This window comes from Dendrobates tinctorius, unplaced genomic scaffold, assembly GCF_039654945.1.
Source record: "Dendrobates tinctorius isolate UK_male_01 unplaced genomic scaffold, ASM3965494v1 ptg000070l, whole genome shotgun sequence".
NCBI lineage: Eukaryota > Metazoa > Chordata > Amphibia > Anura > Dendrobatidae > Dendrobates > Dendrobates tinctorius.
In genome coordinates this window covers 55113386-55138479 of record NW_027361738.1, presented here as the reverse complement: position 1 = coordinate 55138479, position 25094 = coordinate 55113386, and the positions used below count along the sequence as shown (strand labels likewise).

At 43.7% G+C, this 25094-nt stretch overlaps 1 protein-coding gene across 4 annotated transcripts in view; it reads right to left on the bottom strand.

The window, feature by feature from the left end:
- Nucleotides 1-10244: 10244 nt before the first annotated feature.
- CUL2 (cullin 2) overlaps nt 10245-25094 on the bottom strand; it is an 82370-nt gene continuing 67520 nt past the window's right edge. For all 4 annotated transcript variants that reach the window (XM_073581659.1, XM_073581660.1, XM_073581661.1 and 1 more), the window contains exons 19-21: nt 24490-24591; nt 18858-18974; nt 10245-10932 (exon numbers count right to left, since the gene is read on the bottom strand). In XM_073581659.1, coding sequence (XP_073437760.1) covers nt 10801-10932; nt 18858-18974; nt 24490-24591 — 351 coding nt within the window. In that variant the 3' untranslated portion in view covers nt 10245-10800. The remainder of the gene's footprint in view (nt 10933-18857; nt 18975-24489; nt 24592-25094) is intronic.

Sequence of the window (25094 nt, the reverse complement as noted above, 5' to 3'; positions counted from 1 at the left end):
TTTCCAAAAATTGCTATTTTCAAACTGCTTATCCTACCCAGATAGTCACAGGACACAACGAAAGTTAATAAATAACTTTTCCCTCATGTCTGATTTACATCAATGCCATCTCTAAAATGTTCTTGGGATGTTAGAAGCTTTAAAATTGTACCAGCAATTTTTCATAAGAAAATTTATAATGTTTTTTTGTAAGTGACTTCGGGGGGGGGGGCTATATATTTGAAAACCAACCTCAAAATATTCAAAACTGCTGTCATGTACTTTATTAACTCCTCAGGTGCTTTTCAGGACTTTATACAGAGTGGCATGACAAGAGATAAAAATGATATTTTTGCCACCTAAATGTTGGTAACTTCTGTACAAGTTACTCCAGCCGGCAGACCCTAAGACCACGTGCACACGTTGAGTATTTGGAACCAGGAGGTTAAACATTCACCAAACTCTTGGGTGCTAGACCTATGGGGCTCTACTATACACTTTAGAGGTTTTCAAATGCTTGCTCCATTGGATGTCCTATCATACTCCTCTGACAGTAGTGCTTCTTGCAGATGATATCTCAATAATATGGTGTGGTAGTAGGGCACCTTATGGCAGCACTTGGATTGCCTACGTGTCTGCATCACAAAACCATAGGACCTTTATTTGCCTCCATAGAGGGTTTGCCATGTTCATGGAGCCCTACCTCTATGGAATTGCCTATAGCCAAATGTTTTGTCCTTTTCTAGACTACTACTATATCTCCTCGTTGGCCCTTCTGTTTTCGTGTCACTTGGATCTAGGTCAAGTTTGCACTTTCTTGCTTTGGTAAATTGTATGAATCCACCTTCACTGGACGTTAAAAAACATTTTGGAAACCACTGTAAGGACGGTGGTAACTGGTTGTAAAAATTGGAAAACTCCACATTTCATTTAGCGCAGCACTGATCTTCATGGCACACATGGACATCTTTGTATAGTCTGAGCATGCCGAGGTTAACATTTTCCTTTACCTCTTTCTACTCTCCTAAATTGTTGTTTAATTTGTCCCTCCTGATAGCCCTGTAAATATCCTGCCTTATGGTGAATAATAGCTGTGCGTTCGGGAATTTCGGCGTATCAACTCCCCCAACTATAAATATATTGGAAAATTTTCAAGAAAACGTCTTTGTAGTCCTCAGTTTGTATACACTGAATATATATTATTAAAACATAACAAGGAAGCAGTGGACACGCGCCAGGAATCCGGCATTAAAAGAATAGCGCTGTATAATGCAGGTGTACGGGTCTCCCGAGAGCCGTGCTGTTCCTGGAGACGGACCAAGATCTCTGCTGCTCGTTTATGACATTCGATATATTATTCCAGCAAGGTTGTGATTAAGTATTCAGAATAAAAGAACGCACAGGGATTGTTCTATTATTTAGGTTAACTTAAAAAGTTCTTGCAATATATTTAATGGTACAACCGTTTTGCCCTTGTCACAAAAAGCAGCAATGCCAAATTCAACCAAAGCTAGTGATCAATGAAGGAAAATAGCATTAAAGTATAGAAGTCATCTAAGAAACTTTTTGAAATTTCATAAAGACCTTGCAGAAATTTTGATTAGTGAGGGTCTGGGTGCTGAGACCACCACCAATCGCTAAAACGAAGGAGAATAAGCGTTCAACCAAGTGCAACTCTCCTCCAGGGCTGGAGGCTTGGTGGAGTCGTCTCATGAGACAGTTTTCGAAAGAGAACAGTTCTCAACCCCCACTGATCGAAACCTGTCATGTGTCACTATGAAGGACACTTATACTTGAAATGGTACAGTTGTGCTCAAAAGTTTACATACCCCGTCAGAATTTTTGCTTTCTTGGCTTTTTTTCAGAGAATATGAATGATGGCACCAAATCTTTTTCTCCACTCATGGTTAGTGGTTGGGTGAAGCCATTTATTGCCAAACTACTGTGTTTTCTCTTTTTAAATCACAATGACAACCCAAACCATCCACATGTCCCTGATCAAAAGTTCACCTACCCTGGTGATTTCGGAATTAAAACATCCACAGAAGTTGACACAAATGGGTTTGAATGGCTACTAAAGGTAACATCCTCACCTGTGACCTGTGACAACTGCCTGCAGGAAAATTGTTCGGGATGCAAAAAAACCCCACAAATCACATCAGCTGAAATACAGGACTCTCTGAAAACCAGCAGTGTGGCTGTTTCAAGATGCACAATAGGGAGGCACTTAAATAAAAATGGGTGTCATTATTTGGTATGGAGGACTATGTGGGGCCATTATTCAGTATGGAGGACTATGTGGGGCCATTATTCGGTATGGAGGACTATGTGGGGCCATTATTCGGTATGGAGGACTATGCCCATTGTACTGTGTGGAGTTTTGTGTGGGGATCATAGTTGGGGCATCATATCCTGTTGGGGTCACCATACTTTGCTGGGGTGGTTGAGAGGGGAGTACAGTAGGTTCAGAATACTGTGCATGTGGAGGATACAGTGGAGGAATTCACTGTGAGGGTATCACACTGTGTTTGGGGGGCACTTTTAATGGGATCATACTTTATGGGGGCAGTGAAAGGGCAATCTAGGGGCTTCAATAGGAGGAAAATTACTTTGTAAGGGCTTTAAAGTTGCGAGGTATACTGCTCTTCTATGACCACTCCGAATATTATGTTTTTGCTATTTTCGTAGGGGGGGTTGGATTCCCGATTATAACTTCTAATATGGGGCCCCATGATTTCTATGTACCTCCATGCCCACGAGGAAATACCAAGTGCTCCGGTCATGTGATCTAACTCTTAAGATCAATTAATTGAGATGTACTTTGTTCATGGGACAACCCCTTTAAGTTTGTTTCTATATAAAAAGGTTCATTATTATATTTGACAAGGAAAAACTTCAATTGTAGACATTTTTTTTTAACAAATATCAAGGTTTGCCCGCGACATAGTCCAAGTTTTTAATTTTGGCTCTTTGTGTATTCAAGTATGACATTCCTGGACTACAGTAAAATTTCTGGTGTAAGGAACACCACAGCTCACCATCAATTAGACGAGCCATGGTTTCACGCCCCACCTATTTTGGTGGAGATGGGGGAAAATTTGTGGAAAAAGTCACAACATTCATCATTATTGTCTAAGGCTTCATTCAGATGTCCGTGAAACACGGTCTGAGAACAACTTGCAATGCACAGACCAGACATGTTCTTCCTGAGGCCAACTTGACAGCCTTGTAGACATATGTGAAGCTGTTAAATCTTACAGCACATTGATGACAAACACTGACATCTGAATAAGGCCTTTATCCACTTTCGCTAAGGCCGGTTTCACATTAGCGCTTTTTCAGCGCGCGCACGGCCGGGGGTAGCTCCGCCCCTGAGCCGGCTCTCTGCCCGGCGTGCCCGCCCCTTGCTTGTAGCGCCGCCTACTAGCGGACAGCGGCGCCTGCGATCGGCGCACCCTATGCTAAAGATAGGGTGCGCCGATCGCAGGCAGATCGTGCGCAGGCCGTGCGCTAGTTGCGCTTTGACCTGTGCTGCGCACTTTTGACGGTGTGCCGTGCGCGCCAAAATCAAACTTTTCGGATTTTGGCGCGCACGGCGCACCGTCAAAAGTGCGCAGCACAGGTCAAAGCGCAACTAGCGCACGGCCTGCGCACGATCTGCGCACCCTATGCTAAAGATAGGGTGCGCCGATCGCAGTCGCCGCTGTCCGCTAGTAGGCGGCGCTACAAGCAAGGGGCGGGCACGCCGGGCAGAGAGCCGGATCGGGGGCGGAGCTACCCCCGGCCGTGCGCGCGCTGAAAAAGCACTAATGTGAAACCGGCCTAAGATGTATTTTGCCAAGAATGGACCCAAAACGCTGGAGAGGTTAACATTTTTCCATCATGTCTTTTATCCAATGAAAAAACAAAAAAAAAACAATGTAAGAGTAAGATGAGCAGTGGCCAATGCAGTTTGTGGTGCAGGCGTCTGGATTACTTCTGCATGGAGCCGAGCACTGAGACGGCCTATATCCTGCAGTAATTGCATACACCGAGCTGGCATCATCATTCATAACGACCAAGGGTCCCATTTTCTGCTTATTAAAGCTGAAGGACGTACGTTTGGCAAATATTAACCTCATCCTCTATAAATCTTGGCTTAAAAGCTTTTACAAAACCTTCTGTGAATAAGGTTCCTAAAAATTAGGAAAGAGACTGAGGCCTGCCAAGTCTAACTCTGAAAATAAGAGTCCAGCGGCACAATACACAGCGGTATGCTGACCACCACATCCATCGCGCAGGTCGCTGTCTGCCAGTAATTACCTCAGTGCTTGAACGCCAAAAGGCCAGGACTCCTTCTCCTGAAGGAAGGGCGTGTGCTGGGATTTCTATGAAGGAGACCACAGAGGCGGCCTAACAAAACACAGGCCGCAGCTACCGACAGGTTACATGAATCAGTCATTCCACTGTCTTCTCCAAATCACTTGTTTGAAAAAAAAAAAAAATATATATATATATATATATATATATATATATATTGCTAACCCCTTCCCTGCCAAGGCAGGAAAACTTTGAAGGAGAGACATCTCATACGTCCGTTTGACTGCACCCTTTGGCTGAATTCAGAGGATGCACTAGGTTGGTATGTAAACTGGACCAGACTGACACATGTAATTTTTTTCCAAGAGTATGGAAAATTGCCCAAGTGCACTGTTGTAGGGATGTGGACTGTCTTGACCCGTTTCTGCCACTGAAGACAAGAGACGCACTGTGTGAATACCTTCGTGCCGTTTTATTTGTGGAAGTAATGTGTGTGTAATCTAATGTATTATGGTGATGTGCAGTATAAGGTATTAATGCATAATGTGAATATAGGATAAGTGTTATGAATGGGTCACCGAGGAGGACAACAAAAAGCCAAGTCCCAGAAAACCAGAGAGGTTGGTAACTATGCAGATTGCAGATCCCTAATCCTATCCACACAACTAGCAGTAGCAGTGGAGCATTCCTACGATGAATTAGACGCCTCGTCACCGCGGGAGGACTACATAAGCCTAAAGCAAGAAAAGGGGAAAACTAACTGCCCCAGAGCAGACCCCAAAGGAATAGATAGCCTCAACACATGTACTGACGGTGAAACAAGATGAAAACACAAACACAGGCAGGAAAATAGGCTGAGCAAACGATGGGGCCCAACCTAACTATAAAGGATAGGAAAGGAAAGACACTGTCTGCAATCTGCCAAAAACCCTACAAAAATAATGTCCAACACTTCTGATAACAAAAGTAACCCTGAAGTCACTAGACTTCTCCCACTATATCAGCACTCTGAAATATTCTGAGATAGAGCAAAAAAAGAGGCCAATCTAATAAGGGACTAAAAAGCAAATTGGCAAATACAGATAAATAAGAGTGGAAATTCAGGACAGCCCCTGCCGGGACTGGCTGAACACACAAAAAACTGAATAGACCAACAAAATCAAGTGTGAACATTAGCAAAAACACTTAGCTTTGAGAAGGCTGGAACAGAGCTGAAAACCAAGACCTCAGAAGCCAGAAGCAATAACCAGCACTGACTTAGGGCGTCGGCTGTCTTAAATCCAGTCTAAGATTCCTGAGGTCCAATCGTCATCCTCATTATCAGGTGGTATTAAATCAGCCTCACTAGCTCCTGTTACCACCAGAGGGAGTCTGGAAGGAGAACTCACTACTGGTTGACCAGAGAATGAACTCACAACAGATAAGCTTAGGACAGCATAGGATATAGGACAGGTTAACATGTAGATAGGAAATTGTTAAGGTTAGGACTAGCTCAGTGGGAGAGCACTAGTGCTGGGGGGTCACTTCCTGGTTAGAGGGAGTTTAGTGTCAGCCAGTGAAGGCCAAGTTCAGGTGGAGTGGGCTGCTAGGGGCAGCATGAGAAACGTTCAGGACACTGGGAGGCCAAATGGAGATCCTTGATGGACATTCCAACAGTGTCTGGAGCGTCGGGCTCGGGTCAAGTACCATGGAGCGGGTCTGGTCTTCCGACATCAGGATGTCGGTGGACATGGAATTACATGAGGGTCAGAAGAATTTAAGACAAAAAAAAAAAAAAGACTGTGGCAAAAGACATTGCAAAAGATGACCAGATAGACAGCAAAAAAAAAGAAACTTCAAGACAAAAGGATTCGGTGGAACCTGAAGAGTACTGCACCTTAAAAACCTACTGAGTTCACACACATCGAAAAAAAAAATTCATATTCACATACGCTTAGGAAGGTTCCACATTGTGTTCCCACAGCCATTCGGCGGCCCTGTCGGGGCTTTTGTCTGAACTCCCAGCAAAGCGGGAAGCGTACGTATTTGCCGAAGGGCCATAGACTGTAATGATGCCGTCTACTACGTCTGGGTGTCTGCCTCCAGTAGGCGTACACTCTCAAAAATTATGCACGGCAAAGCACACATTCGTTCTGCCGGCACCATTATACTCTATGCTCCGGTCAGGGCATATGTTCAAATCCAGTTTTATGGGGCTTCATACATAAGCCCCGACAAGGCCACCCAACGGGTGCCTGAACGCAATGTGAAAGCACCCTTAGACGCAGACAACCCCTTTTTGCACCCCCATATAAAGCTGTCACTCATGGCTGTAATACAGCACATCATACATGCTAGGTAAATGCAGCCAGGGCTTAGGGTTATCAGGATCACAGGCATTTAATAAGAACTCCCATGAAACCAGTAGCCGAAGACGTAAAACCAAGTCTGACTTAATCTCATGAGATTTGAGCTGAGAGCACAACAGAGCCCTCTCCTGCAGACCTAAGAAGGAGCAATAAAGTCATCACAAGAGGCTTACTAAATCCCCTCCAAGACAAGTGAGATCACTTCAGAGCAGGAAGTAACAGTAATACCCATTGTTAGGAGTCTGAGCCATCAATGCCTCCATCCCTGCAATTTCCCCAATTGTCTTCCTTTGACACCAGGAATGAATGGTATCCATGTGAATGACATCTCCTGTGTAATAGATAATATGGCACTAGCTAAACCTCTGTCTGGCTCAATCTAAGGTCTATGGAGTATTGTACAAAGCAGCAAATTTATATATTTAACCAAAACTTAGCGTGAGCCCATACTGAAGTGTCCATGTCTGCCATCTCATAGATGCTGCGGTGTTAAAGTAAAAAAATATGTCCATTATCCCATAGTCTACATCAGGGATGTCAAGCTCAAATACAGAGGGCCAAAATTTAAAAAACTTGGACAACGTCACTGGCTAATTGTGATATTTATTAACCCCTTTCTGACATCAGATGTAATAATCCGTCCATGTGACCTGGGACTACCTGACCAGGAACGGATTATTACATCTGTGCAATCGCCCGCGCACAAGGGTGGTGTGTGGACCATCACTGCCGGGTGTCAGCCGACTCTGACAGCGGGCACTAAGTGCCAGGAGCAGTCACGCACAGCTCCCGGAACTAGCCCCTGAAATGCTGCGATCGAACGAGATTGCTGCATTCCGGGAGCCTGCAGAGGGCTGACAGCCCCTTTGCCTTTGGAACCAAGACATTGTGTGACACGGGGTCCCGATCGCTGCCATGGTGAGATTTTTTTCTGTGCCAGAACAGCTTTTGGGGTTAAACAAATGGAAATTTTTCCAGGCATGCGGTTTCAAAAAACGGAATCAGTCACTGGATTCAGTCAGTGACAGATCCGCCGCCCATAGGCGGCCATTATAGCAAAAGGCGGACGCCTCGGATCCGTCGCGATCTGCCTTTTCGACGCAGTCAAAAAACGTTCCAAAGTCCGTCTACTCCATATGGCGGACGCTGAAATTCCGACGGATCCGTCAAATGACGGATGGAACGGACGACCATCCGTCGCTAATGCAAGTCTATGGGAAAAAAACGGATCCGAATGGCGGATCCGTTTTTTTTTCTCAAAAGGGCGGATTTTGACTGACGCCAAACGACTGAAGTGTGAAAGAGGCCTCAGTAGGAAAGGGTTCTTCACAGTTAGAGCAGTCAGAATGTGGAATTCCCTACCACAAGAGGTAATAATGGCAGACACTACAACAGCTTTTATACAAGGGCCGGATGATTTCCGCCGTACACATAACATTGGGGGTTAAAGATATTTTAGGGACAATGTACAATTGGTGGACAAAGTTTGAACTTTATGGACCGGGGTCTTTTTTTTTCCAACCTATGTAACAGTAAAATGTGCATGCTTCTGTCACACAGTAACTGCAATTCAAGTGCCAATCAGGATGTGTGCAAGAAACCCAAGAGTACGTGCCATAGGAAACTGTATAGTGAGGCCAGCAATGCATATAGAGAATTTCTCTGTAATATGGCACAATCCACATCAACCAGTGGTGAGCATTAGGCTAAAGTTACAAGACAACAGGTGTCATGCAACACTAAAATCGCAGTGTTGCATTGTGATATCGCATCTATCGTTTTACGTTGTGACCTCCTACGGCTGCAACAAAGTCACAATTTGAAATGATTTTCTGTCGCTGGTCGCACATGACTCCACTGCACTGATTAGAAGCACTTTGCCTTCATATTAAACAGTGCAGGGGTAAATGTGTTCAGTTGAGAGCTGCTGGAGCTTTCCTGCTTTGATGCGGTCAGCTGTTCAGTGTTGGCCACTCCCCTCTGCTATATATAGTGGCCTCTGACTAGCAGGAATTGCCAGTGTTAGCTTAATACTGCCTTGCTCTGGAGTTAGGTGTTGGTTGTTAGGAGGCGTTTAGGGTGTTGTTCTAAAGAATGTTGCTTAGTGATTTGTCTCTGTATATCCTCATCCTCTGCTATTTAGTTTTTCCTCCTGTTACTTCCCAGTGGTCCTCTCTGTTATTTGGGAGTGCATATTTATATTATTGGTATTCTCATTTATCCCTGTACAACTTACTATTAAGGCCCCTTTACATTTAGCGATGCACCAGCGATTCCGACCACGATACGACCCGGTCAGGATCGCTGGTGCATCGCTAAATGGTCGCTAGTGAGCTGCCAAACAGGCTGATCTCACTAGCGATGTAGCAGCGGTCGCTCTTACCTTTCAGAAGCAGCGAGGGTGTCCGTCTTCCGCCTGGCGTCCATGGCTCGCTCGTCGGCGCCAGCAGGAAGCCGTCGACAAGAAATGGACCAGGCCGATCTTGCGCGATCAGCGATAGCCAGTGGGGGAACCGGTCGGAGGTATCACATGTAGCGATTTCTCTAGCAATATCGCTGCTGCGTCACAAAATCGGTGACGCTTTAGCGATATTGCTAGCGATATCGCTATGTGTAAAGCCCCCTTTAGTCTGGTTTCTGCATTTATATACACTGCTATGCCCTACTTCGCTGGGTGGGGGAGGGGACAGATAAGGGCCAAGTCAGGAGATCAGTAAGGCACGTGGCCCCGGCGTCTTCACCATCAGAAAGTAATCCGAGGAACAGGAATAGCTAGGGCGCCCCTAGTCCCAAGATTTCTGGCAACTGTGCCGTGACAGCGACATTATGTGCAACTGCCATTTGTCCATTTTTTTTTTTTTTACAGCAAAATCATATCTAGACAATCTCGTGACAGCTAGTGATGGTTAATTGAGTTTGCCTAGGGCGCTGGAGTGACATGTTCGAGTACCTGTGCCCACGTTTCGCAGCAGTTAGTTACAAAACATGAGGGGATTTTCTGACCTACATGGGCAATCCCTGTATGTTTTATGGCTGCCTAACAGATGCAAAACATGCGGGCGTGGGGACTCGAACATGTCACTCACGCACCCACGATACTCGATAGATACCAGAGCACCCTAGGCAAACCTGAGTAACGAGCACTTGTAGGCATTACTAGTGACAGCAAGTCACAGACAAATAGCACAAGTTTTTGGTCTCAGAATTGCCATAATGCAACATGTTGCCACGTAGCCTCCCAGGTAGTCATAGTCTAGTCCTTTTACCTTCTGATACCAGATGTGCATTTACAACTCCATCTTCTGAAATTTTTACTCACTGACTTAAAGAAACGTCAAACATACATGTAAAACATATTTCAATATGTTCTACCCCCAATTACAAGCCGTGTGTGGACAAAGCCTTATAAAGCAGTAAAATCTCCCATTACATTTGCAGGTGAGATTTCAGTGGGCTTGTGATATAAAACAGCATCCAAACAATCTGCAAGAATAGTTTTTTGTATAAAATAAGCGTTATCTAGTGTTATCAATCAGTACATCTATATATATTCTTTTGCAATCGTGTCCTAGTGGCAAGGAGCTGAATCGAAAGACCGTTCCTGGTGCCTGGAGGGAATCCTCTTGGTACACGGTACATGTCTTTATTTTTTAATCCGACAAGCAGCGATATCATGTTTGTTGTTTTGTACATTTTGAAGTAGATACAATTAGGTTATTTGTTTGTTTTTTTTAATATTACAATATTTAGTTTCAACCTTAGGTCCTTTAAGATACGTAAAAAACAAACAAAAAAACAAACAAAAAAAACTGCAATCGTGTTGAGGAAGGTGAAGGGACAGAAAAAAAAAAACAAAAACAAAAAAAAACAAACAAACTTTAAAACAAATTACCCAACTCAAAAATAAAAAAAAATTAATTCCACATTCCAGAAATACTTCACTCATTCCTTTTAGTAGAGTTGTAAGAAATGTTACAATGGCATGAGCTGGAAATATTTATAGGCAATTTTGACTGACGCTCATGACGTGGCACTGGTGATGTTGTAAACAGCAGAAAAACAGGGACTGCCAAGGTGATAAGAGTATGGAGGCAAAGGCCAGCCTCTTCCAACAGGAGCACACCAAAGAGCGATGTGATGACTTCCTCTCACACGCGCCGACGTGATGACACCATCATGCTACGTAGCTGTATTCATCTGCTGACGCTTGGCTGCGCTCTATGTACTGCTTGTCTATGAGGACCTCAATACACTTCTTTATCATACTGATGCTTGGGTTAAATCGTGCTCGGGACTGGCTGATGACCTGAGGAAGGACAGGAACAGAATATTACAGCAAACATTTCACCACAATCACTGTAAAAATAAATACAGATGAAGTTCGGTAGGATCTAGACTTCTGGTTTATAGCTTAAAGCGGTTGTCCACTAATGGCCAGTTGCAGCCAGCTTAATCAATTCAGGACCAATTAAATAAAACCAGTGGACAGTAACTTCCATTAGCAATGCTATTCCCGCGATGTGGTCAGTGCTGCTGTTCCAGGAGACTCGTGCGATTGCTGTGTCGCATACCGGCTGCAATCAATGAGCGGCCACCCGGCAGCTATTTCATCAGAGTGGACATCTGCCCCGATGGGATATAGTTGAGTGGCCGCTCCTTGGCTGCACACACCACATGACAGCCACACGTCACTCACCGGGAACAGCAGCGCCGACAGTGCTGGAATGTGGCCGTCGCAGGAAGAGAATATACATTGTTTTTATTTTAATTGCAATACTGAATTGTTTCCGTTTAGTTTGCCAGTAGTGCACAACTCCTTTAATATATAAAAGTTTGCATAGATTTTTTTTTTTTTTTTTTAATTGTTCTATTGGCTTCCTCCATGCTAAGTGAAGAAACCTTCTAATTTGTGTTTCTTTCAAAATGTTCTACCATTTCAATTTGGCGCTGCAGTATCGCCAAGTGCCTTATGTAGTTAAGTGATGAGCAAAAAAAAAAAAAATACAAATCCATGAGCGGCGCGCTTTGGCTCCGGACGGCTTCCTCTGCTCTCCCTTCTCTCAGTGTTAGATACAGCAGCAGGGATGGGGGCCATACATAGATCCATAGTGCGGACAGGTGAGAAAGCGGGTATGATCGCCGGAAGGAAAGAGACAAAATGCTACAGAGCAGGGTTCCCCAACTCCAGTCCTCAAGGCCCACCAACAGGATTTCCTTTGTATTGCACAGGTGAAGCAATTATCACCTGAGCAATACTAAGGAAATCCTGTAAACATGATCTGTTGGTGGGCCTTGAGGACCGGAGTTGGGGAACCCTGCTACAGATAAGGAAAGTACATAAAAAGGAAATAAATGCAGGGCTGAAGCTGTGCTGATATAGGAGCTACTGTAGACAGCAGCACCCTGGATACACAAACCTCAGATAAAGCATGTATTACAGGCAGGGACAGTCCCACAAGAGAAAAATCTGACACTAAAAATCAGGTTGCAAACTGCACATGAAAACTGGTGTGGAATGCGCACTAACATTTATCACCCATCCAGCGATAGATCAATATTTGATGCTGTAAAATTCCTTAAATCAGACATAAGATCATACTTAAACAATGCAGTTAAGATTCAGGATTGAACCCAAAATAAGAAGATTTGGATAAAGCAAAAATTCAGGAACTTTCCCTTTTTACAAGGTGACTTAAACCAGCGCATAGCGTCCATAATATAAGCACAATATTATGTGAGCACTTTGTGCAGTCCACCGAGGAGAGCAGAGTCCCAGCACACGGCCAGCGAGAGCGCTGCGTGCGGAGTGGCTATGAATGTGCGCGGTACGGGCCGTGGACATGCAGCTGGTGAATATTTGATGAGAGCGATGCTTTGTGACCGGCGTGTTAGAGAGATGGCTTATGTAATGAACTCAGAATGACAGCTGCTCCACAGCATACAGGTGATCACAGCTGAGCGCAGAGGACACGTCACACGGTGGAATCTCATCCAGGAGGAGACGGATCAGCCGCAGCTCCTTACTTTTTCTACTTCAGGACACCCACGGCTTTCCAATTTCTGAATCACCTGAGCCCTACAGGGACATTCTTGTACTGCTAAAGTGGATGTGTCACAACACTCCGCGGCCCCGAGAGGCCGTCTCGGGATTACATATTCATTTACATCAAGTACAAAAACAAGTTTTCACTTGTAATCGTTAAAGAAAAAAAAGTCTCGATATTAAACATCCACATAACATTTGGAATGCTGGTGAGAAAATCCGCTTCTAGTATCCATTCTTATTGGCTGGCCTGGAGAAATCTGTCCGCCACTGTATACAAGAGGGATCCGGGAGTTGGGGCTGATCTACTCAGCATGTGTGACCACTGGAGCTGGACACACGAGGAAGACGCACCAGGGGCAGCCATAACAAACACGGAGCCCTAATATCTAGACACGGGAGCATTTTCTTTTAATACACGTTTTTGTGATCGGATATGTGGCACCGTGCCGAGAGGCACTGTGGCGGCACTTCCATCGTGGATACCACAAGACTGACGTACTCTGTGATGGTTCCCATCTGTCAAACTGCATCTTAGTTTTTTGTTTCACTACTGGCAGCAAATATCCGGGACCATCACAGGAGAAAGTAAGCATTAGGCCGTCCACAGTGCAAGCAAAGAGAGAGAGATTTTTTTGAAGCCCCTCTATAACCCAATATTCACACCACATACTTGTATTTCTCAATAAATATTTTTAAGAATCTTTTCCTAAACCTCTACATTGTTCCTATGCTAGTCCTTCTCCAAAATAAATATATAAATTGACAAGTGGGTGTTACCATTTGGCAAATGGTCGTGTCCATACAGTCATAAATGACTAGACAGTGACCGTGTGTAGGGACAAACTACTGACAAACGTAATGATGAATAAGAAATATGCTTCCACCTCGGAGTCTCTACTTCTCTGCACTGCTTGCCTCCTGAGCTAGATATTTGTTAAAAAAAAAACAAAACCCTAAAAAATACTAAAACAATAGGCACGGTCACCTCACTGAGGGATCAGTTTAGAGCTGTTGATTTTTGATGATTTAGACCAGTGATGGCGAACCTTTCTGAGACTGAGTGCCCAAACTGCAACCTAAAACCCAATTATTTATGACGAAGTGCCAACACATGCCAAATGCCCCATCATGGTCCCCTTCATGTAGAAATATGCCCATTCCACCACCTCCATCATTTCCTTCTCCCCATCATTGTCCCTCTCCCCATCACTCCCATCATTGTCCCTCTCCCCATCACTCCCATCAGTGACCCTCTCCCCATATCACTGGCCCTCACCCCATCATTGGCAAACACACACACACCACAGCGGCCACACTCACCAACACACACACACATAGCTGGCAGCTTCCTCGACTATCGTTTCCGCTCACACACTGAGGCACAGCTGCAGCTGGATGACATCATCATTCAGCTCCACGGCCGTGCCGCTCAATGTGTGAGAGGCAACCAGGAAGCTGCAGCTCTGGATCAGTGAGGCAGTGTGCCAGCTGAGAGGGCTCTGCGTGCCCTCTCTGGCACGTGTGCCATAGGTTCACCATCACTAATTTAGACTATGGAGAGAGGAAGTGAAAGTAGAACAGAGTGAGAGACAGAGACAATGTGCTGCTGCATTCTAGTAAGCGTGTGCCTTACTCCAGTGCTGAATTCACAGCTACACTGCTCAGTACTGGTCTATATCATCCTCCAAGCTCCTGTTTCTTTCGACCATGTCATACACAGAGATAAGTGGGCAGGCATATCTCTGCGTGTGCTTTAAATGGGAGTTAGCTCAGAGGCAACTGAAAATTGAAGACAGAGCCTGCAGAAGGGAAAACTGGTGAGAAACGCAGGATACAAGTCACCTGAAATGACTGCTACACTTTAAAAGGGGTTGTCCAGGTAAAAACAAAAACTCCCCAGGGCTTGGTGTAATAAAAAAAATATTAAGATATAACAAAGTTATATTCATCTACCAACACCCACCTAGATCCAGCACAGGGTGCCCTGTGGGAGGTCTGAGCGGACACAAAAATAAGTCACCCTTCTACTAGCAGCAACACCCGCAGGTGACTTCTGATGACGTGCTGCTCAAGTCGCCTGCCCGCTGCTAATCACAGGGTGCGGCCGTCCTGGTGGAACAATAATGACATCTCGTCCTGTGTCCGCATAGGCAATGGAGGCGCTTATGCTGGATCCAGGTGGGTGCCAGCAAGGGAGTATCACTTGCTTTATTTTTTGACAGCGCCAAGTCCCTGAAGAACTTTTCTTTCTGCCCGGACCACTTTTTTTTTTTAATGTTATACTTTTCCAGGTGTAATAACAGAGGAACAGAACGGGGCAGAGTTTGATAACACGATGCTACAGAAATGGCGTTTCACGGGGAATACAGATATTTTCTAACACATAATATGTTTGTCGATCTGACAGGTCCTCGTCAAGAAACTGACAGAAGCAGACATCATGAATAATTATTTTAGTGGAAAAAAGCTCCATATGCAGAAAAATAAAACCTAAAAGCAAATAACTAGAAACCAGGAGTGCTGTGAAGGAGCCAATAAGTCATATATTTATTCCCTGATCTGCATTTCATCTCCATCAGCACATGCAAATATTTCTAGCAACCACTCACCGGTAATGCCTGCAATCTGTGATCAGGTATGGTGGAAGGAAAATGTAAATGGCAGGGAAGTGAGCGCTGATTATACAGGGTGTAGCCATGCAAGAAGGGAAAGCCAGAAATGTACGGACACAGCCAAGGACGGTGAAGACAGCCAAGCAATGTAATGTGCAAATGGCAACATCTCTCCGAGTAAAGCAATCACTCTCACTGCCCTTGGTGGCGACGATGTCCTTCTGTATTGTACAGCTCATGATACATTTTTCCCGAAAAAAAACCTCACTTTATATATGAAGTCAAACAGTTCAGTTATGAATGGTTATTTCTTGGGTACATTAAAAAAAAAAAACATCATATTTACAACATTCAGTATATACAGAAATAATTGCAGATCTCCATACAAGTCACAAGTGTGCTAACCTCTCGGCTGGCCCATGGCAACTGTAATGGGAAAATCTATAAAGCCATCTCTTAAGAAGGGACGTGTCACGCTCATATTGACCATTAAAGCATAGCTTAATTATAACTTGGGGAAAAAGAGCTAGTGCTTCACCTGTCCCTGGTTGTATTATGACCTCCTGCTGTGAACAGGTAATTGAAGTAGGTTATCTGCTGGAGATAGGCAGAAGGTCTGGACAAGAGGCTGAGAAGTGACAAATCTATCACCTCTGGAGAAAACACGATTGATCTTCAAAAGGAATTAAGCCGGCTGATCTTTATAGAGTAACGGGCATAACAGCTGGGATGACTGAAGTGCATTGTTACTTCCCAATCCTGAGCCAGCTCCGGTGCTGTGATTACAGCTGCAGTGGTCAGTCTCCTAGGCAACAAGCTCTAAACTAAAGAAAAGTGTTAATATCTCTAAAAAGCCGGATGTCAAATCCCGACGCGCGTTTCGCTGGCACAAACACCACCTTTCCCTTCTGGAACGGCTCTCTTTGAGGCTTCTATTTTACTGTGTATCTGTATGAGCACATGTTGATATTTGACCATTCTACTATTTATTGGTGACCCCCATCTATCCGCACGGTCTTGGAACTTGTGTTACTGTAATTTACTGCTTTTATCTATATGTGTGTTTTTGATACTTAATAAAGCGTTTATTGATTTTTAATTATTCTCACCTGGTACTCCATTTCCTCTTGATTTCTTACGTCTTTTGGAGTTGTACATATCATATAATCCACAGAGTAAGAATACTACCTTCCAACAACAATGTATTTTAACAAAATCCCACACAATATTATTGTAGGAAAAGAAAGGATAAGCCAAAATATAAAATAACAATTTATTGAAGATAATAAAATTGACAAGACAAGGAAATTTCCAAAGAACCACCACGATCAAGTAGTTACACCAGAAAAGTCAAAACACTGTAATGTAATCTTTTGACAACTAATTTATGTAGATAACAATGAATGTGAACAGTTCATATTCACTGTGTCTTTCTGCACATGTATTTTGCATATTTTTAATTGTTATTTACATAAATGTTATGGCATCTGATACTATTTTGCAAAGAATTTTCTATATACATCTATAATGATTGATATAAATGCAATTAGTTGTCAAATGATTACATTACAGTGTTTTGACTTTTCTGGTGTAACTACTTGATCGTGGCGGTTCTTTGGAAATTTCCTTGTCTTGTCAATTTTATTATCTTGAATAAATTGTTATTTTATATTTTGGCTTATCCTTTCTTTTCCTACAATAATTTTGTGTGGGATTTTGTTAAAATGTCTTTTGGAGTTGGTAGACAGAGTGTGGGTACCCACTGGTGTTCCCTCCCTGGCCTTCATTCATGCAGTTGGGTTTGTTATTATAAATTTGAACAAGCAGTAAATTGCAAATCTGATTGCCTTTACAAGCACTATCTGGCTTGTAAAGACAATCAGGATGGGAATAACCCTTTAAAGTTGGCCAATTTCAGGTGTAAAAGGCAAATCATGAAAGGGGATGGAAGTGGAACTTTTGATTTGATCTTTTTTGCTTTCGCAGGAGACAAACCACCATCAGAGATGTCTGGCAGCTGCTTTCTCCATTAAATGCAGGTGAACATAGTGGGGTTTTCTCTAGAAATGGGTTGTCGTAACCTTCATATTTGTAGACGTCTCCACTTGTGCGCTTCAAAGACTAAGCTGAAAGAGTCACAGGACAGGACTGTAACTAGCTCTACATAGAAAAGGAAATGGGCATGGCATTCAATTATTCTCCTGATTAAAGACAACCTCTCCATAACCATCAAACAACAGTAAACAGTGGTGGCTCTGTGGTATAATGAGAACATCATGGCATCTCAAGTGGAAAACGAGGTTATGTTAATTCTTAGATCTGCAGAAATTGGGGTCAGGACATGTTTTTCACATTTTTATTTCCCCCATCTAACAATGTGGAACTTTCATGGATGTCATCCCCTCGGCTCCACTCATGCAGATGTGGACACAAAGACTCTGGTAGGACAGCCACCTTAGTCCTGTGTAGTGTAGTGAAGCAGGGTGGGTGCAGTGTGACAGGCAGGGACCACAGGGAAAGTTCACAGGAAAACATGTTTAATGTCACGCACTCACACAAATATACAGCATTCAGCATCCTCCGGATCGTAGCCGGGAAAGGAGACAGTCCGTAAATTTGACCGGTTGCTAAGGACGATTGTACCACCGTATGTTGCAGTGGGGTGCCAGGAGTTCGCTCTGCTTGGCTTCGTGTTCCCTCACACAGGTTGAACTTTTGCAAAGCCTTCCCCTCTGCTTGCTGCACACTACTCACTGACACACCCAAAACCCTTTCTGCAGGGTTTTTCTCTAAACTGGAATCTGTGGCCATGGGCCACTTGCAAGACCTGGCCTGGAGAAAACAGACCACACCGCCACCTTCCTGCAGTGCGTTTCAAAAACATAAGCCCATACTGGGTTTTCCTAAACAATTCCTTGGCCAAATAACTTGACCAGGTCCATGCTTACTTTTATTCTGCCTTCTGACTCACAGGCGTCCTGCTGAGACCACAAGGCACTCCAGCGAATTAATACGCTTCTGAAGGCATCCTGGGGGACACATAGCGACCCTCGCAAATAACACCAGTCGCTGCCTCACAGTAGTTAAAGTGCAGCTATGAACAATGGATTTTGCACTCTAAAGCTGATAAATTCCTGATTGCACATAAAGCAATAAAACTGCTTATGTGTCCCTGGCGATGCTTTACACTGCAGCTGTTTTTTTCTGACTGGCCGTATATCAAGAACACACCTATCACAAAATTAATGTACGGAGAGCAGATTTTGACAAAAAATTTCTAAACAACAGATAACCCAACCTAATTGTAAATTACCAGTTATACGGACGCAAGACAGTATTGGTTAGGTGGAATTCTGCTTTTAAAAGCCAAAAAAAAGTAGTAATGTCACTCAAAATACCTTAACTGGAATTTCAGTGATTGGCGAGAGAATTAGAGGGAAAAAAAAATAAATAAATAAAAATGTGCTCATAGTAACCAGCACTGTCAAGGAGAGTTTCACTGACCACCACCATGAGGACACCCCCGCTCTGTGGAGCACAACGTGGCTCTCAATGTCAATGACGAGTCCTTACCTCCTGTATCAATGTGTTATGTCGTAGTATTTTGCGGGCTTTCATGATACGGACTATAGCAGCTTGAAGATACATTTTTCGGTCTTCATCTACAGCACTTCGGGTCTGTTCCACTTCCTATAGACACAAAGACAGTCAATTAGGCAGAGTAGTGACGGCTGCACTTCATCCTTCTCAATACATTCACCTTAAGGAGACATCCCATTGTGACCCTGAAAACGATATGAAGTACAACCCACACCCTATTGGTGATACTTCATTTATATATATTTTTTATAACTTCGAGTTTAACACCAGACTGAACTTTGAGAGCAGATCTCATGAATCCACAGTGATGTGTCCATGACTGCGTCACTGAAAAAACTCCTTTCCGGGGCGAAGCAGGCATGGTGCAGCCATGAAGCGGGTAAAAAGAAAAACCTTTCACTGCTGCGGGGAATTTTTTGTGATTGTATAAAAAGCACATCACTTGATTTTTCGGGGGAATGACCATTTGAAATGGAAGTGTCAAACAATTTATTAATGAGCAATTTGAAAACTTCAGCAGTATAGGGCAGCATCATAATCGCACCCAAGCCATAACCCACCCGCTCTAATTTTTTTCTAAAGCCCTCGATGGACTTTTAATGGCGGCAGTTACTTTGCCCGTCTATGATACAGAGGAGCCCTTGCTTTGCTGAGCACTCCCGAGTTATCCATGAGAAAGCCGCTGCTAGACATTTCTGTCTTTGGCTTATCTCAGAGAGAAGAAAAGGATAGTCAGTCCGAAACCGGATATGCCAGGTCCTGATCTCCCCTGATCTCATCTGTTCAGGGCCCCCACACACATTAGTGACTGGTTTTCCCTACAGTCTATCAGTAGGTTCAGATGATGTTAGTAAGAATAAAAGCTCTGCATACACATTAAGCTGAAAACGATGCAAAAAAATCCAGGAAAAAATCAAAGGTTAATAGATAAACTAGGTCACTAGATGTGTGATTAGAGGGCAGTGAGCGGCCAACAGCCAAAAGTAGCTTCTGGGTTAATATAAATCCACATGCCGGCCATCAAACCCTGCGCGTCGGCAGTCACTAAAAATCTGGTGTAGTCATATGAAATAGATTATCTGTGATTACAATTAATCCAGAAAAATATCACAGCTTCATTTCTAAGAAATTAATCAAAGTAAATGACTTAATAAAGCATGGACACTGGACAGTAAGCCATTATATCAACTTCATTGATGTGGTATTTCCATCTCATACATTTATGGCAAATCCATAGAATAGGTCAAAAATATAGAGCTGACACTAGTGATGAGCGAACGTGCTTGGATAAGGTGTTATCTCTGCCAACCGAGTGACTTCAGAATTTTGTGAAGGACATAAAAAAGAGGAGATCTGTAATTACAGTATATTAGGATCAGTATAACATGGATTCTACTGCATTACTGTGCATCAGGTGGAGATGCAAGAGGCTAGAAGACATTGAGGTAAAACATGTCACGGCTACTCTGTGTGTTCTGTGTGTATATTGAGAGAAAATAAACCCTTTAGAAGTAGTTATGCCCTCATCTAGTACATCAACCATTTATAAGCAGCCATGTCCTTCTCTTGCAGATATTATTGGAAACAACTTATCTATGCAGCGTATAGGTGATAATTTGTTGATCACAGTGGATACGACTACTAGGATACGCAGTGATAAGCAGTATAGGGCACTTAAATCCCCATTACAGTGAAGTAGCTCCATTCATTCCTTATGGGGTGGTCAAGAACTGCACTCTGCTTTTTCTAGCAGCCCTATAGAGAATGATCGGAGTGGCAGTCAGGCATCCAACCTGCCAATTTATTTTGTAGAGGGGATAAAAGTGCCTTATTGTGCCTAAACATTTCCCATTTTGTTACTCAGATGTTGTATTGGATCACCTTCCCTTCCCACAAGGAAATCTCACCAGATTTGATGCTTATGCCGGTAAAATGAAAGTAAAACTTGCACCACTGTAATACTGAATGAAATCATCCGATTTGCCAAGTTCATGCTTTTGAGAAAAGTCTTATATAATTTCATATTCTGTCTCTTTTTTAGTCTTTTTTCTCAGAAGTGATAATTTCCCTTTAAGTTGCACCATTATTCTTTGCAGATTTTCCAATCCAGCTCTACTCACTAGGTCAGTGATGGCGAACCTTTCTGAGACCGAGTGCCCAAACTGCAACCTAAAACCCATTTATTTATGACGAAGTGCCAACACGTGCCAAATGCCCAATCATGATCCCCTTATGTAGAAATATGCCCCATCATGATCCCCTTCATGTAGAAATATGCCCCATCATGATCCCCTTCATGTAGAAATATGCCCCATCATGATCGCCTTCATGAAGAAATGCCCCATCATGATCCTCCTCATGGAGAAATATGCCCCATCATGATCTCTTTCATACAGAAATATGCCTCATCATGATTCCCTTCATGCAGAAATATGCCCCATCGTGATCCCTTCATGTAGAAATATGCCCCATCATGATCCTCCTCATGGAGAAATATGCCTCATCATGATCTCTTTCATACAGAAATATGCCTCATCATGATTCCCTTCATGCAGAAATATGCCCCATCATGATCCCTTCATGTAGAAATATGCCCCATCATGATCGTCTTCATGAAGAAATTCCCCCTCATGATCCCCCTCATGGAGAAATATGCCCCATCATGATCCCCCTCATGGAGAAATATGCCCCATCATGATCTCTTTCATGCAGAAATATGCCCCATCATGATCCCTTCATGCAGAAATATGCCCCATCATGGTCCTCCTCATGGAGAAATATGCCCCATCATGATTCGCTTCATGCAGAAATATGCTCCATCATGATCCCTTCATGCAGAAATACGCCCCATCGTGATCCCCTTCATGCAGAAATATGCCCCATCATGATCCCCTTCATGCAGAAATATGCCTCATCATGATTCCCTTCATGCAGAAATATGCCCCATCATGATCCCTTCATGTAGAAATATGCCCCATCATGATCGCCTTCATGAAGAAATGCCCCATCATGATCCTCCTCATGGAGAAATATGCCCCATCATGATCTCTTTCATGCAGAAATATGCCCCATCATGATCCCTTCATGCAGAAATATGCCCCATCATGATCCTCCTCATGGAGAAATATGCCCCATCATGATTCGCTTCATGCAGAAATATGCTCCATCATGATCCCTTCATGCAGAAATACGCCCCATCGTGATCCCCTTCATGCAGAAATATGCCCCATCATGATCCCCTTCATGCAGAAATATGCCCCATCGTGATCCCTTCATGTAGAAATATGCCCCATCATGATCTCTTTCATACAGAAATATGCCTCATCATGATTCCCTTCATGAAGAAATGCCCCATCATGATCCCCTTCTTGTAGAAATTGCCCATTCCACCACCTCCATCATTTCCTCCTCCCCATCATTATCCTCTCCCCATCATTCCCATCATTGTCCCTCTCCCCATCACTCCCATCATTGTCCCTCTCCACCTCTCCCCTTCATGCAGAAATATGCCCCATCGTGATCCCTTCATGTAGAAATATGCCCCATCATGATCTCTTTCATACAGAAATATGCCTCATCATGATTCCCTTCATGCAGAAGTATGCCCCATCATGATCCCCTTCTTGTAGAAATTGCCCATTCCACCACCTCCATCATTTCCTCCTCCCCATCATTATCCTCTCCCCATCATTCCCATCATTGTCCCTCTCCCCATCACTCCCATCATTGTCCCTCTCCACCTCACTGCCATCACTGGCCCTGTCCCCGTCAATGTCCCTCTCCCCATCACTGGCCCTGTCCCCAACACTCCCATCATTGTCCCTCTCCCCATCACCGCCATCACCGGCCCTCTCCACAAACACAGGGTCACACTCACGACACACACACACACACCAGCGGCACACACAAACACCTCTCCAGCAGCGTCCTTCCCTTTCACACATTGAGAGACGCGGCCGCGGCTCAATGTGTGTGAGGAAGCTGCAGCTCTGAACAGTGAGACGAAGCCTTGGCCGCGTGCCGAGAGGGCTCTGCGTGCCATAGGTTTGCCATCACTGCACTAGGTCATGGAGTGGTGTACAATTAGATCAGCCTGCGAACCAAGGAGAAGATAAGTGAGTGTGCTGGCTCTCTTATGCTGTAAAAACAGGATTTTCTTTATTGACCTCATTAAACCCTCGTACAGGAAAGCTAACACAGTGCAAGACTCCTGTATATGTATTTAACGCGCTCGATAAAGACATGGTCTGATGGATTTGGAGTGCTGGCAATTCTGTCGCGACTGCCTTATTAAGATGTGGACATATAACTAGTAGTTTCCCAGTTAGATAAAAATGGCTATAATGGCTTCTATCCTCAGAAGTGGAGACTGAAGTTTGAGGACAGCGAGGCAGCCGCAAAGGGCCATACCGCTCACAGTGGAGGCGGTACACTGCTAGTGGCGGACGTTGTGCCTGATGATATATTATGTATTCTCAGAAGAACGAACGGGTCAATTAAACAACTTTATTTAAAATTAAAGGGGTTATTCAAAGAACCAAAAAACTTTATCCGGGATATGAACAGGGAAGGAAACCGGCAATTGCAAGAAGAGAGGAGGCGCCGGATCAAGACCAGGGACGCCCATTAGACTGGACCGCACTGTAGGTGGGTATAATAAAAGCTATTTTTTTTCCTTGCAGAGTGGATTGGGGACGTATACACAGCATTCCAGAATGCGATATATGAGGGCGTACAAGTGCTGGCCTTACATTATATGGAGAAAACCTCGTGACAGGCTCCATTTAATCCCCTGTATAATAACCTGCAATACTTCTATACTGTGGTGCATTATGCCCGTTACTGTGACAGGCATACATGTAGTGTCAATGGCTGATCTGGCAGACATTGTCAGGTCCCAGAATGCCATAGTAACACATAAGCCCGCTGGCATCTTCTTCTGTCTTTTTTTATTTTAATATATTTATGATGTGTCTTTCTATTCCACACATGGGCTCACCGAGTGGTATCTATAGGAGAACAGAGAAAACAGCAGCGGCAAAAAGAAATGATCGTCATTTCGCTACTCAATCACGTGGGCAGTCTGCTTACATCTACACTCCTCAACATTGACACTACACCAAGAAGGAAAAAAAGTCGTGTAATTATGGAAAGCACAGGATTGATAGCCGCATGTTGCTCGTGCCTTGGTGTGCACCCTGCATGGCCTAAATGTTCTACAATAGTCTGCAGAGTTTCTGGACTTGCCTACCGTTGAGATCATCATTGATTGGCAATTGCAAAGGAAGCTGCCAGAAGCGGATCTTGATGATTTCCGTGCCCAAGTGTATTTACATATTTATATTTCTTACATTTACACCCACGTCTACATGGTCTATAACTATCCATCAGTGGTCCATCTGTTTTGATGGGACAGAAATGTCCAGAAGGCCCATTAAAAAAACAAAACAAAAAAACACCCCCCTAACGATGATCATAACATATCAGCAGTCTTCTGGTAGATATCACTAGGCAATAAATACTGTTTTAGCACACATATGTGAAAGTTCCACAAATTAGATGTGAACGAGAACTAGGTGACCCACTGGTGAAAAATTAAACTTACCTGTGGAGTATCCTTTTGCATTGGTGTAGTGATTTTGAATTTCGTCCTTTTACTGCTGAAATTCATATTTAATGAAAATATTGATTCGACGTCCACGTCTTCCTGCAGTGGGATAAAAAAAAAAAAAAGAAGATTCATGGATTTCTTTTTTATAGCCTTCAGTCTAAAACAGAGTCATGTATAGAACGACATCACAGCAGAGACCCGTAAGTAAGGAACCTAAGTGTGGCATTCAGTGGGATAAACTAGAATCAATCATAACTTGTCCCGATGCCCAAGCCTTCATCTCTACCTGCGTCAGATTAGACCATAGCAAATCCAATAGAAAGTGGAGGATAAGTAGGCATTCCTTTTTTTTTTTTTATTCCACCTCAACCATGGATTCCAAAATAGGTTTTCAATTCGGGAAAGTAAAATAAGGCAAACTGGCTGACCATCTAATGTGTATGTGGGTGTATGGACTTACCATTGAGGACAAAGGTCAAGGGAAAAAAGTTGAGTGCTGGATACCTGGACAAGGTAAAGGGGTTGTCCTGTTCAAAAGATTATTGCTCCTGGGTCCATCACCGCCTCTGTACAGTCCTCCACTCTTTGTTAATTGGCTG